This window comes from Orbicella franksi, chromosome 8, assembly GCF_964199315.1.
Source record: "Orbicella franksi chromosome 8, jaOrbFran1.1, whole genome shotgun sequence".
NCBI lineage: Eukaryota > Metazoa > Cnidaria > Anthozoa > Scleractinia > Merulinidae > Orbicella > Orbicella franksi.
Genome location: NC_138152.1, coordinates 14,567,539 through 14,583,997, shown reverse-complemented (window position 1 = coordinate 14,583,997; position 16,459 = coordinate 14,567,539). Strand labels below are relative to the sequence as shown.

Sequence of the window (16,459 nt, the reverse complement as noted above, 5' to 3'; positions counted from 1 at the left end):
CCTTGCCTTTTCGTGCCCGTATAAATTACTGTGTAGAGGACTTTACAATGCATAATTACCCGGTTATATAATTAGCATAGTAAAGACAATTGATAGGTAAGTGTCAGCGAAAATTTCCTCTTCCCATACAGAAAACACGAATTACCTACTTTATGAAATCACTACTCTTTTTAACTTTTCCGAGGAAACGGGCAATATCTCTTGTAGCATGTGTTTTATTCTGTTTTTCAGGGTACGAAGAGGCCATCTAATAAGATGGTCACAACACAGTTGAAAAATTAATCAATCAGTCAATTTACGAATAATATATACGTAAAAAATAATAATCATCATAATACAAAAGATTGTCTCGATTTTTAGTCCAGAGAGGAAGGCGCTTCGAACGTTATCTACGACGGTCAACTTTTGGCAATTTCGAAACTTAAGTTCTGGCGGGTTGCGTGCACATGTCAAGCATACGATACTAGGTTGACACGCTGAAAAGCAGATACGATATTTAAAATGTTAATTCTAGCTTCTTAACACTTAACACTTGAGTTAAGTTTAACATAGACTATCGAGCATTTTTCTTGCGAAGAGAGGAAAATGATCGTTACAGTTAGCGTACGTTTCAGACAGGTAAAATTTAAAGTCCATTTCCCAGATACAGCACTGTATAGAAAACTCGGACTGGTGCATATATCAGCAGGTGATATGCCAGAGCGCAGAACAATTGAGAGACTGTCAAAAACTGGGAACACAGACCGAGGCCACCTAGTAGTAACTAGCTTGCTTAAACAACCAAACGATAATAAATATACATTTATTTTCTTTTTTTTCTGAAAGCTTTCTGTATGCAATTCTCTTGACAGCAAGTTTTCGAATAGTATGATATTCGCCTGAGAAGCCTTGAGAACTGCCGGAGAACAAAACTAATTATATCAGGGAATTTCACAGCCTACGAAGGAGCATTCTTGGCAGCTTGTGATGCCTGGACCATCCTAGAAACTTTCCTCTAGTGTGGCTGTTTAGCGACCATTCTTGAGCTCTTACTGGGGGAAAGCTTTGTTAGAGGCAGGTTTGCTTAGTACCCCCAAATTGTGGGCAAAGTTTTCAGCTTCCCACGCTGAAACCCTCGCAAACGTTTTTTTTTTCTTTTAATTTTGCTACTACGTATTTCCCAGGGCCCCTATAGATATCAACTTGGGAAAATAAAGTTATTGTTCATACTTACTTAGTTACTTGCTCGCTTGTTTGCTCGCTTGCTTACTTTATTTTGCTTTTCCGAAGAAACAGGCAATGCTTTCCACATTATTAAATCATACGGATTAAAATCCTCTGAAAAATTCTTAAGAAAATTGGTCGTCAATGAAGCTTGATTAATGTTATGCACTTCTAATTCTATATAACAGGGTATGAAGCGACAGTCCGATACGGCCACAAACCGAGACACAGTTAAAAATACTACTACTACCACTACCACTACCACTACCACCACCACCACTACCACCACCACCACCGCCGCCGCCACCACCACCACCACCACCACCGCCGCCGCCGCCGCCACCGCCGCCGCCGCCGCCACCGCCGCCGCCGCCGCCACCGCCGCCGCCACCGCCACCGCCACCGCCGCCGCCGCCGCCACCGCCACCGCCGCCGCCACCGCCGCCGCCACCGCCGCCGCCACCGCCGCCGCCACCGCCGCCGCCACCGCCGCCGCCGCCGCCACCACCGCCACCGCCACCGCCACCGCCGCCCCCACCGCCACCGCCGCCACCGCCACCACCGCCACCGCTACGCTACCTCACCGCTACGCGACCGCTACCGCTGCCGCTGCCGCTGCACTACTGCTGCTGCTACTGCTGATTCTGCTACTACTTCCAAAATCAAGACATGATTAGTAAACATTAATTACAAACGGTGAAAATGATCTAAAATTGTGATCTTTATTACAACAAACAAAAACATTAACAACATGTAGATGACCCTTTGAGTACTGTACAGTGTTTATCATGATGACGTGATCACACAACCATGTATACTGTATAGTGACATGGGGCTGTACTCGGAACTGATCAAAAAATGAAAAACTACTTGACTGGTCAAACAATATCCAATTTCTTCGAGTTTGAACCTCCAACACTAACGGTGGGCAAACACCCAGTGTGACTAATCGTGCCAAATATTCCATAAGTGTTGGAGGTTCAATCTGAACGAATTCGGATGTTGTGTTACCTTATAAACATGTAAGAATGTTTCTGAAAAGTGCGCTCACGATATATTGCTTGGCTACTGCACTCATACCGAGTTTGAAGTTTTTCTTGTAATCAATAAACTTAAAATATTCTGCAATGTCCCCAAAGAGCCACTCAACAGAGACACGAACCTCACTCATAGCGATATTAAAAGCCCTCATCTCTGGTGTAACTACCAGCACGTCCGCATCACGATATGGGCCCATCAACAGAGGGTATCTCGCGCACCGTCCCATCGATAAAACCAAAACAGTTTATTAAAGGGCTACCTTTTCTTGTGATGGCTCTCGCGTAACGCTCTAGATTGGCAGGCGAAAAAAACGGCTGGTTGTTCCAAGTGGCAAGACGATGACCGTGAGTGTCGTCCATCCAGTTAAGCACTTTATTTGCTATTATACAGAGTTCGGGTACTGGTCTGGCAAATTGATGGATTATATCGTGGTAACGACATGGGTAAGAAGGCCTTCGTAGGAGCAAACACAAACCTTCTTCTCCGGGGCAAATTGTACCTTGAGAACATCGTAAAAAGCGTGGGATTTGAAGAGCTGTGGCTAATCTAGGAATGTCCTCCTTTTCTACTTTCAAATCTGCTCTGCATTCGCTGTTATCCAAATCATCCAGACGAAATGGCTGGTACTCCCAGTAAGGAAAACACAAATTCGCTGACTGATATTCCTCGTAAAGAATTACAAATTCCTCCTCGCTGATGTGGCAAGCAGCAAACGAGCAAACTAACGTATCTTGAACATCTTGAAATGATATTTTTTCCAATTTTTTTCTCTTTTTTCTTTTTTTTTTTTTCTTTTTTTTTTTTTTATGGAGTTGCGTTCAACCGCAGTGTGTTGTCCTACGGCATCTTAAATGCGGCAAGGGGCAACATTCCCGCCAAACTTTCGTACTCGACTCAGTTCCTTTAAGGGCATACAGCTACTTGTCCAACCGTAGCCGTTCAACGGTAGTCTTCAATCTTAAATTCCCTATTATCTCATTACACCGGAAGAACACACCAAAGTATATTTTCCTTCGTATCTCGAAACGAAAGTTTTAGTGCATGAAGCATACATTTTAAGTTCGTTTTCGGCGAGTTTTCACCGTTTTTCTCTGAAATTTGGGGAGAATGTTGGCCGATAATCAGCAAAAGGAAAAAAAAAAAGACAAAAACATGTCGGGGAATTTTTATTTTTTGCTTCTTTCAAAAGTTACGACTATTTCGTGAAGAGAATGCATGTTTGATCAAAACTCAAAGTCTAACTGCGTGTAAAAAACAAACCAGACAAGTAATCAAAATTCCCGACATGGTTTTTAGAAAAAGGTGTTAAGAAGACATAGCGATGTTGATCGCGTCCTCCCTCTCAAATCCGACCGGAAAAGAACTTGATTGGTGAACCTCTGTACTTTGGGAAATATGGCGCGATATTCGGAAAACCTTAGCTTTTTATTATTTTTAATGAATATATGTACGTAGTCTATAATTCTTAAGCTTTCAGAAAATGTATACTTAACTGGGGTTTGCGTGAAACGTCCGACCGAAAAAAGGCTAGAACGAATTATGGTCATTTGGTGTATACTGATACCTTAATAGGAAACGTCTTACAGAATGGAGATACATGTAGGTTACATGACCAAAACGATTAAATTTTATTGACTCGTTTTCATTTTCAAAAAAAAAAAAGAAAGAAAGAAAGAAAGAAAGAAAGGGAGAGAGAAAGAAAAAAGAAAAGAAAAGAAAAAAAAATTAAAAAAAAAAAGAACAAAACAAAACAAAACAAAAACAAAATGAAATGAAATAAGCAACATACCTTGCAGCCGTACTAGTGTCAAGCGTGGTATCAAAGAGCAAGAGTGACAGAAAAGAAGGTGATGTAAAAGACTCAAGTACAGTGAAACCCCGCTCCACGGACACCCACCTAATACGGACACCTGCTTCTGACGGACAGTTTTCTTTGTCCCGACAACTAAAAAGCTCATATATTTTCTCTTAAATTAGCCTGCTCAATACGGACACCCGGATAATGCGGACACTTTATCATGTCCCTTTGGTGTCCGTATTAACGGGGTTCCACTGTACTAATTGTAAACATCTGACATAGGAAAGAAATTCCTAGAAATTGAAATCCTCTGGCATCGAACGCTACAGTTTGAGCCAATCGATGTTAATTTACCCTAGAATTATGTTATGGTGTCCCCATACAGTGGTTTTGGTACTGCAATTTTAGTCGGGTACTTCAATAACGTTACTTACTTAAAGTTGCTTACTTAAGAGCCACTGCTTGTAAATATGGAGAATCTCTTCTTTCTGTACTGGCCTGTTGAAAATGTGCAATTTTGCATTAATTTCATCGGCCATCTTGGTTGATTAAGCGGTATTTCAAACTTTCCTAGATTTCACAAAAAATGTGAACTCGCTGGAACTTTGAAAGTACATTTCTGAAAATAGATCACCAAAAGGGTCTTTTTGACGCAATAAAAGAAAATCCGAATTTCCCGACCTGTCGTCGGATTCTCCATATTTACAGGCAGTGGCTCTTAAAATGTTCCACTTCCTCTCTTTCGATACATAAAGGCGTGAACAGCGAGCAGGTAACTTGGAGTTAATTCATGGTCAATCGTGGAGCATAGAAGTAAAAAAAAAAAAGGAATGCCCAGTGCAAAGATTGACAATGTTTTATATGTATATTTGGTCTTTTTTTAGTTTGGTGCAATTGCGGGAGGTATAATAACTTCAATCAGCAATTGATCCCTAATCAAGTATCTAATTAAACCTTGTTTAGCTGCCTTTAGAGTGAATTGAACGTTTTAACCAGTGTATAGTTTTTGCGCTCCTTTTTTAAACATCATCTTCATGGTGACCTGAAGGGACGCCACGAAAAAATCTTCGACTACTTACACAGGTTAAAATATTTGATGTTAATGTAAATAGATAACTTGCTTTTTATGATAATTTTCTTTTAACGCGAACAAAAGCCTTAAGGTGGCCAGACACGACGGATCATGTTGCAGGGACATGTTGCAGCGACATGTTGCAGCGACAAAAAAACTTGCGTAGTGCACACTTAGGCGACATGTAGCAGGGACGTGGAGCGGGCACATGTAGCAGGGACAAAATCACAACATTTGCACACACATGAAAATGTTGCGGGAACATTTCCCAGGGATATGTTGCAGCGACATGTCCCCTCGTGTGAACGGACTGACCGCATGGTGCAGAGTTTTGGTAATGCCCAGCATGCTTTGAGACACTACATGTCGCCTCAATGTGTACTACACACATTTTTGTCGCTGCAACATGTCGCTGCAACAAGTCGCTGCAACATGGCCCCGCAACATGACCCCTTGTGTCTGGCCACCTTTATAGATATGTGTTGTTTCAAGGTGTTGTGTATCTTTGCTAAACAACTGAACTAATTTGTTAATGACAACTCATGCCACCCATTTAGACTGTAAAAAAAACAAACAAACAAACAAACAAAGCAAAAAATAAAAAAACTTTTAATCATTGTCGCTCTCAATTTCTCATTCTGTTTTTGCTAAGATGATCTTTTTTTGTTTTTTGCCATTTTAATTTTTTTTTTGGATAGCAAGGAAGATATCTTTATGTTAGGGCGATTTCGTGACAAATAGGCGCGCAGACAACCAATCATAATCGAGAATTTTGGCAAAGACACGATTATATACAAAAGTGGGTAAAGAAAACACAGCCGCTCAATCGTTCAGCTAGTTTTATCCTGCCAATTCGGTAATGATCCCTGCATTCGGACAAGACTGTCTAGCAGTTTGCCACAGACTTCAAATTTCCTATAGATATCACTTGGACGTTTAGACACAAGCGCTATCATATTCTGTGGGTCATGAAAGCTAAAAATAAGGGTTTTAGCGACTTTCGTTTTGTATTATTTGAGTAAAGACAGTAACAAGTTAGCAATATTCACGGCAACAATTCTCGCTACATTTTCCAAACATCCCATCTCAACGTTCGCTCATGAGAATACCGTGAACACCGCTAAGCAAACTAATTGTATGAATTGCGTCGCTGGCTCTCTATCCCATCTATGAACCACCAGGCCCGTAAAGCATCACGTCACTAACATTTTCCACTCCGTTATGTTTAATGTATGACCGGAATGTTACTGGCAGCCTATTTGCTTTTCATTACGTTTCTGTATTCACAATACAATACAGTAAATTTGTCAGATAGTCCACACATGCAACCTTAATTCGTGTCATTGTTTTTGTTGATTAAAAGACTTTAAGATTAATAAAATAAGGAAGCACAACAGAATTTGGCAAATTTACTTCATAATGAAACTTAGCGAAAAAAAAAAAAAAAGAAAGAAAGAAATCGACTACAAAGCAAGAGTCCTCTTAGCCCCTAGTGAAAACAGATTGGGCATCCGCTTAAGAGAAAATCATTCTTTTAGCGGATCGTGAGATGGTGAAGCGCAAAAACAAACGAACAGTCCGCAGGGAAGAAATCGAGACTACGGTAAACACAAATTCAACTCATTACGTCTGCAGAATTGCGAAGAAAGTTTACTGTGTTTATCAAACCATTGCATTACACAAGGACTAAAAGTTATTTACATGTTTGTATTTGTGATTTTTGGTTACAAATGGAAATAACATCCATGCATTATCGACTCGGTATAAGCCTGTCTTATCAATGTAAAGACCTCATCCTGCCGTAGCATTTCGAATAAGTAACAATCTCTGTTACTTTCGGCGTAAGCTATAGTAAAAACCCGCGTGTAAGAACCTAGTGGTTTAAGAACCTGTAGGCAGAAATTTGTCATTTTAATACCCACAAATATAAGAACCTGTTTAGCCAAGCAAGATCAAGCAGGTTCTTAGGTTACAGTCAAGTTTTTTTTTTTTTTTTTTTTTGTTTGGCTGTCAACAACTGTATCTCCTTCATAGACATTAAGAACCTTATTATAATAAACTACTTCGCCCAAATTGGCAAGAACAAGAACCTATTTTGTCAAACTCTCAAAAAATGTAAGTCCTTACACGCGGTTTTTTACTGTATTTTTCAGAAGTCTTATTTTTAAATGTAACAACTGCAGGGAAAAATCTACCTGCAAGTGAATCTTTGCAAGTACAAAAATGCTTATCTAACTTTACAGTTTTCCAGTTTCCATCTGAACTAAAACTGAGTGCTCGAGTTAATCAAATTCGGCACTTTTTTAAGGGCCGAAAGAAATGGCTGCTTGGCATAGGGTGGGGATCGTTACTTTCGGAACTCACGACATGATACACGAGTCCTCTGTTTAACAAATTGACGTCAGTTTTTCGTGCGTCTGCCCTGTTATTGTCAAAGTAGTTTGCGGATCCACTCAGCTATCACCTTGTGGATCCACAGCTACTTTGACAATGTTATGACGAAATTCATTGTTAATAACAGGACAGACGCATGGAAAACTGACGTCAATTTGTTTTTTACAATAACAAATTGTCAAATTGACCGTCTTCGCTCGTTCACGCATCGAATAAATTGTGAATTCATGTGCCTGTTTGCTTATTGACAATGAAAATTAGCCAATGAGTGAGCGAGAATTTCTGCGTTTATCGTAAAATTATCTACGTTTTATGTAACATCAACCATTTTCTTATTGTCAATTAAGTACATGCCCAGTCAAACAGCTGCTAATTAAGAGACTGTTACTTTACGGCGATGTTACGGCCACTAGTTAGAATATCTGGTACTGGCACCTATTGTTGGACACTTAAGTTTCATCACGTATTTCTGCCGAATATTAAGCACTCTTATTTCGATTTTTCTTCCAGCTAAATTCTAGGATATTAGTTGGCTATTAGCATTCGTTTTCATTTTATTTTAGTGGTATCTTTTGAGAGAAAATTCGCGTAACGTAAGTTGGCTTAAAAGACCAATTGTCGTGTAGCAACTAGAATTTTCTTTGCGTTTGAGTTTTCACATTTCTCCGTGACCCCTGGGGATTATGTAACCTACTCGTTAATACTTAGCGATCATTGTTATGCATAGTTTTGTATTCATTTTCGTCAGTGCTTGTTAGCTGCTGGCAGATAAGTTTTACTGGTTCTTACCGCGTTTTCTTGGCTGCATTTCACTGTTGGGAGCTTTGAAGTATTATTCTAAGAGTTTATCCTGTTGGACAGTCGCCACAGTTTGTAAATTTATTTTACTCCGTTATCAGTTTTTTGTTGTTATGTTTTTGTACTTAGGTATTTTGTCTCGTTTATTTTTCAGCTGAATCACACACCCATAATTACGCTTATTCACTCTCGCGCTTATGCGCACCATGATTAAAACCTGTGCATTCAAACAGTGACATGGATTTCTGTAGCGTTTATACCTACAGTCGGACATAAAACCTATTGTCGGACGCCTAAAAATTTGTCTAGCGAGTGGCTTATTTATGCTGAAAATAATAATAACAGCCAAAAATGCTCACTAGCTCACCTGACAAAGTGATTAGTGGTGGCGTGTTAATTTACGAAAATGTTTTTACCGTAACAATCCAATATCAACGCTTTAAAAAATCTCGCGAACGATCGTAAATTCGTGAATCCAAACGCCGTGTTTACTTGAGTTCGTATGGGATCTCGGCGGCTCTCCGACATCAGGTTTTCGTGGCCTAGTTATAGCGGTTCGACTTTACAGCGATTAAATTAATAAAGTTTTCTCGGGAAAGTAAATATTTCTTGCTGCTATAAATAGATTAAAGATATGAGAATAAAATATCTGGGATTCAATGCAGAAAAACACCAAATCGCCATTTGGTGTGGGACACCATGAAACGCATACAAATGTTTGTATTTGGAATTTTCAAAATTATATATTCATCACAATGACAATCTGTTCTCTCGTATTGAAATGAATGGAATAAATACGCTTGTGAAATATTGCAAAAAAATTACACTAAAAGCGGACTGCTAGCCGCCCCAAATATTCAAAATTTTCAACTGCCGTTTTATAAACCCAAAAGCGCTGTTATATCGGGAGAGCTATACTTTTAATATAGTCACAGTAAATGAAAGAGAAATAACATTTGTACGCAATTCTCCGCTAATTTGTAACGATAATATTTGTAACGTGTAATTAATATGACCTGTTATTAATTTATCAATCAGTGAATTATAAGGGTCCCAATAGGATTTACTATTAAAAGACTTTTAAACTTAAAATGAAATTTGAACCAATATGAAATGCCCTCATTCATAACAAACAAACAAACAAACAAACAAACAAACAAACAAATAAAACAAAACAAAACAAAACAAAGCAACATCAAACAGCCCAAAATTTTACCGTCGACCGTCAAAACGACACCTTTAACTGTGAGACCCATTGAGACTCTCTGCTATTTACTGGCGAAATAACTAGTTAACAAACTGTAAAAAGCAGTCTGGATTACCAATAATATCTCGCATACAGAGCAAATCAAAATGTTAACAACCGCCAGAGCTTGTCCTTAATATAGTTCGCCGGTAATTATCCAAGCCAGTCCCTTATCGAGACAGAAAAAACCGGCGTCCAACGCTATGACCATAGTAGGCTACAGGCGATTCCCATCCCTTTCACCTCCACCCCGGCCTCCCCCCGAAAACAAACATCAGCAGAGGCCGACTTGTTAAAGTTACAAATGATCATTTCCCAACAACAACAACAACAACAACAACAGTGAAAAAAAAAAAAAAGAAAAAGGAGAAGAAGAAACCAAAACTGAGATCAAAATTAGTTAGATGCAGATACTTGTAAGAGAAAATAAATCAATGAAAGACCAAATAAATAACTGTCAACAAGTTTAAGTCTTGTTCACTAGTGAGTATAAATTAGTTGAGAAAGTGAATGAAGGGATGTTAGGGTAAATCAACCAAGATAAAACACTTCCACTTCATCAGGTGTGAATTTGTTAGTCCCAGCCAGGATTGTGTGCGGGTCTTGTACTCTACTTGGAACAGAGTAAGAGTGACCAAAGTTTGTGTAGGAGTCAGTGTTACTGTTGGCATTGTCAGCAATGTAGATGTCATACCCTGCACCAAATGTTGGACCATGACCTGAGCCCCTGTAAATTGCATACACTGAACTCGTCACCATGCTCTTGAACGGTTCAAGATCTTCTTTGTTGCGAAGTGAAAAGATGAACGCATTGGAAGTATAACTCCAGGCACTGTTATTATCTGAATAACAAGAACAACACATCAAGAAAAAAAAAAAAAAAAAAAAAAAAATGATGCCAGGGAAAAAAAAAAAAAAAAAGAAAGATTAACAACTCGAAACGTTTTTAACAAAGGTTGAAAATGCTAAGACGTTCTGTGGAGCCAGCTAAATAAGTACCTTGCATGCTAAGTCAGTACCTTGAATGTTTGCTTAGCAGATAACAAGAGGAGTAACAAAGGTTTAAAATCAGAATAAACCAGAAAAACTCTTGGAGCCTACTCAAACCTATTCAAATAATTTCCCGTCGGCCCAACTCAGTCAATAAGCATTTTATCATATGACCCGCTCAGTGTTGAAAATTTTGAAATGTCTGTTTCAACCTTTATTCGACGCGACTACATAACATCAGAAGGCCGCGCGCAGGACAACTACAAAAAAGATTCCACAATTAAACAGGGGCACCCAACGACCGTTTTCTCTCTAATGCTGTTAGATGCTGTTTTAGGCTATCTGGAGTACTTTTAAAGCTCTGTAGGTTAATTTTAGGTTGCACTAAAAAATTTTTATCTGTTCGGATATTCTAGGGGAACTTGAGTATTCTCGAATTTATTAGGGCTTTTTTGTCCATTTCCCGAAAACCTTAGGTCTTATCGCCTTTCCGAAAATGATAGCTGACCTTTTTTCGGTACTCAAAACGACATTTTCAACAGTCCGAAAACAACAGACATTAAATTTCTCATATCACGAAAGTTCGAGGTGCCAATTCTCTCAAGAAAATCAGAGGGGATTAAAGGCCTTCCGAACAGATAATTTACCGAAACGATCCGTTGGGTGCCCCTGATTAAAGCTTGTCATTTATTTCTTTGCTTCGGAATATGGCAAGAAACTCATAATTCATCGAAAAACACGAATCGTTTCCTCATTTCTGTTTTTCTTTAGATTCAAAGTACACAATTACAATTCATGTTAACGGGAAATGTTGGAAAAATAAACTAGGGCTGTGAAAACGTGAATTGAAGAAGTCATAGACAGGCAGAAAAGTCATTCAATAGCCGTAAGACTGTTACAGTTGTACTTAGTTTGATTAGCAAATATGTTTAGAAAGCCAACAGGAGCTTGGCATAGAGCTGTCAGAAATACGTCAAAAAACAAAAACAAAAAAACAAAAACAAAAACAAAAAAAAAGGTCCGCAATGCGTACTTTTTGAGGTTATGCTTAGTTTTATTCCATTCGGTTGGAGTCCAGTATCTCAGAGTTTAAATGCTATAAGTGCGAAAGCAATCACGTACTGCAAAGATGAAGGTGTCACTTTGAAACTGGAGAAATTGTACTCGTGATAGAAAACTTGTGGCCCCTTAGTCGCATTCTGGAAGTAATATCAAACAAGAGAGACGGGCTTGTGAGGAGATTCGGGCTGAAAACCAAGTCCGCAGTCCGTGGAACGTCCCATCGACAAGATCGTTCTTCTAGAGGCTCCTAGACTCCACGAGAGCAGCTAAACATTCTTGATCTTGATGTCGTCAATAGACTGCGAGCATTCTCTCTTTTGTCAAACAACAGTTCTTTTTAGAACTACCCTCACCCGGACGATAACACTATACGAACTAGTCTCTCTTTTGCTCGGAAATCCGTGGGGAAGAACGCAATGAAGAAAACTAAACAAGTGTGACTGCGAGTGTGACATACGAGTGACGAGCGGAAAAGCCGCGAGAACAGTTGTTTCGTTATTGACTTGATTGTGATGAACCATTTCGAATGGATTTTGTGACAATACATTACTTAGTTTTTCCGTTTGAATCACTCAAGTAAGTTTAAATGCTTTCAGTTCGCAATAAGGGTTGGTAGGTAGGATTCAAATGTGCGTGATATGTCCCCTACGTGATTAAAATATTTCCATGTAAAATACTGACATGTGTTTCGTTGCGCAAGATTTGTGTTCAGTATGACTGTTATGTCATGTTTTGACGTTAACTCGGCATGAATTCAAAACGTAAACAAAGAACAATCTTAAATTTTGGCCTCCAGGCAGTTTTAAAACTCCCATTCGATATGCGTTCATGAAAATCTCGCTCGCCCAAAGGGAAATTCGCTTTGGTTCGAAAAATTTCATAATTCAGGCTCCGCGTCAATGCTAAGTTCTTTTTGTTATTTTTATTTACTGTCAATGAACTGGGACCACAGGGGACCCAAAAAACATAATCATTTACATTCATGTAAAATAAATAAACTGTTATTCACTCAGCCGTTTGACTAGCTGAACATTCTTTCTAGGTGTTTGGTTTACACAGACCAACATTCTCTAGTTAAATGGAATTTCTGTTTCCGTTCATTTAACCTGCTAACAGGTGATTCAAATTTCAAAACTGCGCAACTTTTAGAAAACGCTGAGAGAGTAAGCGCTTTTAATGACTTCGCTAACCAATTCTGGTTTGAAACCCTTTTGCACGGAAGTTGAAAATGGTAGAAAGAGAACTTCAGACTATCTAGACATACGTTCAAATATATTTTCCGCGACCAAATGAGATTGACGCAATCTGGACTCCACGGGATGCGAAATACCATGCGACCGCAAGTGGACTTGATATATCTATCGTCTCAACCTTGGTTACTGACCTAAACCATGGTTGATTACAGGTACGTTAAATCGAACTTTTACCTTGGTTAACTTTGTATTCTCTAAGGCGGCGTTAGCAACTTTCCACGAAATGAACACATCATAATAAGCTAAAAAAGCCACGAAGTCAATAATAAACTCGGTCCAGCTGCAGGTACATCGTGGCAGTGGTAAAGTTACTTGTCAAGTTATGTATTAATGAAAACAGCTTCGGATTGGCAGCTGAAGCATATTGAATTTTAACTAGAAAGTGTTGGTCTGTATAATGTTAAAAACAATGGTGCGTGTTTCTCATAAATTAGCACGGATTAACCAAGTTTGGATGCTAAATTTAGGTCCAAGAAAGGTCAAACAAGAAACTTCAGCACCGCAAATAACTTTATCTTACCGAACACCGTAGCGTTAAAAACACAAACATCGCACACCGAAGGGTTTGAGACCACCGCAACACTGCAAGTTGGGATTTTATTCACTGCATCACCGCTAAAAAAACAAAAGATAAAACTTAAATTTTGGCCTGTAGGCAGTTTTAAAGCTCCCATTCGATTTGCCTTCAAGAAAATCTTCTTACTCGCCGAAAGCACAGGGGACCCGAACGCTATATCAGCAATAACAAAATCATTTACAACATAAATGCAGTGTTATTTACCTGTCCCTGCGTCTGTTTGAGCCGATAAGAAGGGATTTGACTGGAAGCAAAGGCGATTTACATGTCAAATATCATCGTTTCTGCCGCTTTGTAAATGCGACTATCCGATTTCGTCTCGAGTTTTCACTATCTTCAAAAACTATTAACTCTCATCAGGGAAGAGATTTTCAGGTTTCATAAAATCCTCCAACCTTCAACAGGGACCGGTGACTATTTGAGATTATGCAGTAATATTGTATAATCTCACACAAAACAACAACAACAACAACAATAACAACAACGACAACATCAACAACTTAGCAAATGGCTATTAAAAGTTTGCTTCATGCTCCATTGAAATTGTTGCAAATCTTCTCCATCTGAAGACAGTGTAAAATGTCGGCGTCGTCTTAAGCAGCCTCTCGGATTCTCTTGAACAAGGAAGGAGCAGCGACTGAACAGTAATTACATCGATATTGGCTCCTGCAAACAGTCCCCGGGTCTGCTGACTTTGTTGTGTAGCGCAGATTATATTAACAGGAATTGAACAAGCGAGTTTTACGCCTTTATCTGGATGAACTGTACGACTATTAAATGAACTCGTGTTTATACTCAGTTTTGTCTCTTCAAAGAACATTGATTTCAGTAAAACTGCAGAACAATTTATCCTGAAGTACACATAAAGTCAATTATTGTTTTTTTTTAATTTCTCTGGTTTCTCCAACTTCGCCCAGAGACTTGACGAAAACGTTCACATCTTAAGTCTTCCTTTGTTTTTTTCATGGTTCTGACTCTGTGTTTTCTTGCTGTTGACCCACGATAAATTCTTGAATGTTTTCCACTGAAAGACGTTTCGCCTCAAAACTGTTTTCCTGTTCTAAACAGCTCAACCGGATTAGTTGTTTTCTTGAAAGCGTTTGATTGTTAATCGTTGGCTCTGATAAGCTTAAAGCGGTTAACTTCTGCATTTAGTTTGCGACTAGAAGTGTTGACTTTCTTTCTGTGCTTTCGGAGTAAGTTGGCGACTGAAATAATCTCTGCTTAGGACAGTTCGCCAGGATAGTAAAATTCGCTGTCAGAATGCTCACTTTCATTGCTCATTTTGAAGAAACCAAAATTTTCCAACCTTTCATGGAATAACTCGAATCGATTTTGCCGAACGCGTTTCTACTCGGGCTTCACACATTTTACTGGCCCTATCACTTAAACGCATACGGCCCTCATACGGGACCTTTTTAAATAGTTTTCGTAGAAAATGGCGCGCGGGGCCATACGGGTCATATGATAAAATAGTGTATCTTAATAATCTACAAGGTAGTTGATGGTCTTCTCAGAACATAATTGCAATGCTAAAGATTCAAAACGGGAAATTTATCATACCCCAAGGAATGTCGGTGTATCCTCCAAACACGTACTGTCCATTTTTGATGAGGGTAACCGTGTGATTTTTCCCATCACACCTGCTGTGAAAGGTACTGTCAGCCCAGCCGTGAATGGAAGCACGGTAACACAGCAGCCACTGAGGGTTCAATCCAACAGCAGGCGTCAGGAACTGAGAAAGGTGATTTTGGTAAGATACATTTCCACCAATTATAGTCGAATTGAACACCAAACCTAAAAAATAAAAAGAGTAAAACAAATGACTTATCGAACTTGTGTACGGTTGTAGAAGCTCGTAACTATCCTCCATCCGTACATGGCTAATTTCCAAAAGTAGTAAACGTCGACAGTAAAGGTGATTTTCTGACGTCGTGGAAAGGCAAGAGAATCTAAGGAAAGGTATTCTTTTAACATTATGAGTAATTTGAAAGCAAAGTGGCGGTGTCCTTTATTTTGAGTTGATGCCGATATGGAAGTTTACTCTTTTGCCGATTGACCGCCAGTAGTACATCGCCCCGGGGTATACTGCATGAAATAGCCAAAATAAATGGGAGGCAGATCAGCCATTCATATAAGAATATAGGTAGTATGCAAAGGAGATCACTACCACTGATGCCGTAAGGTACTTCAAAGTACTTATACGTAAAGTACTTATGTTTGTTATGTAGAAAGTGAAAATGTCTCTGAGATGTGCATCTTCATTATAATGCACTGAAGGGCATGCAATGGATCCGCTCCTTGCGATAACTGTTTTCCAGAATCAGAATTTTGTTGGTGGGTTCTTCTTGCTGGCTGGGTGAATTCGTTTCGTTCACTCCTCGTCTCTCCTGAAGGAATAAACTCGGTCTGGAGCTACACCCATCCGGCCAATTCCCCGCTCACCCCTTGTGCTCTCATTGGATGTGTACCTATGACCCTGGAACCACACCTCTAAGCGTGTGGAGCGTGTGTGTTCTGGCTGGCATTTTTTTTAGAAAGAATTATAGGAAATAATTATTCTCTGAAGAATTAGCTCGTCGTAAGCCCCTTTTCTGTGTCTGTCAATCAGCGAGTATACAGTTTGATCGGGTGTCGATTGATTATCAGCACTGCGACCATGTTGTTAAAAAGGTTGGTGATGTTATTTGCTTTGGCTACCTGTTTCACATCGTTTTCCGTAAAACTCTGGTGTGCAAGTGCAGTTGAATCCGTTCACTTGGTCTGTGCAGGTCCCGTTATTCTTACAGGGCTGAATTTCACAGTCATCGATATCTGTTTTAGAAGATAAGTTTGAACGAAAGAAAAACAAAAACAAATGACAATAACCCGGAACAAAAATAACAACATTAACTTTGCACATTGCGAGCGCATTCACAATTTACAATAATATTAATCTAAGGTCGTCTACTTCACAAATGCAAAATTCCGTCACTGTTTCTCTTGAATGTTCTTGTTCTATTCCCGAATGAAGATACTTGCTACA

General features: G+C 39.3%; 1 protein-coding gene across 1 annotated transcript; it reads right to left on the bottom strand.

Moving 5' to 3' along the window:
• Positions 1-9,242: 9,242 nt before the first annotated feature.
• On the bottom strand, positions 9,243-16,459 carry LOC145494866 (uncharacterized). Its single transcript, XM_081474431.1, has 2 exons — positions 14,998-16,459; positions 9,243-10,394 (listed from the first exon to the last, which is right to left on the bottom strand). The coding sequence occupies exons 1-2, from the start codon at positions 15,305-15,307 to the stop codon at positions 10,084-10,086; spliced, it is 621 nt and encodes a 206-aa protein (XP_081330557.1). The 5' UTR covers positions 15,308-16,459; the 3' UTR covers positions 9,243-10,083.

Excerpts from the sequence above, each read along its gene's own strand:
- LOC145494866 (XM_081474431.1), bottom strand. The coding sequence starts at position 15,307 with ATGGAGGATAGTTACGAGCTTCTACAACCGTACACAAGTTCGATAAGT. Across the intron at positions 10,395-14,997 it reads ATACACCGACATTCCTTGGG|ATAATAACAGTGCCTGGAGT; the intron begins GTATGATAAATT and ends CTTGTTATTCAG.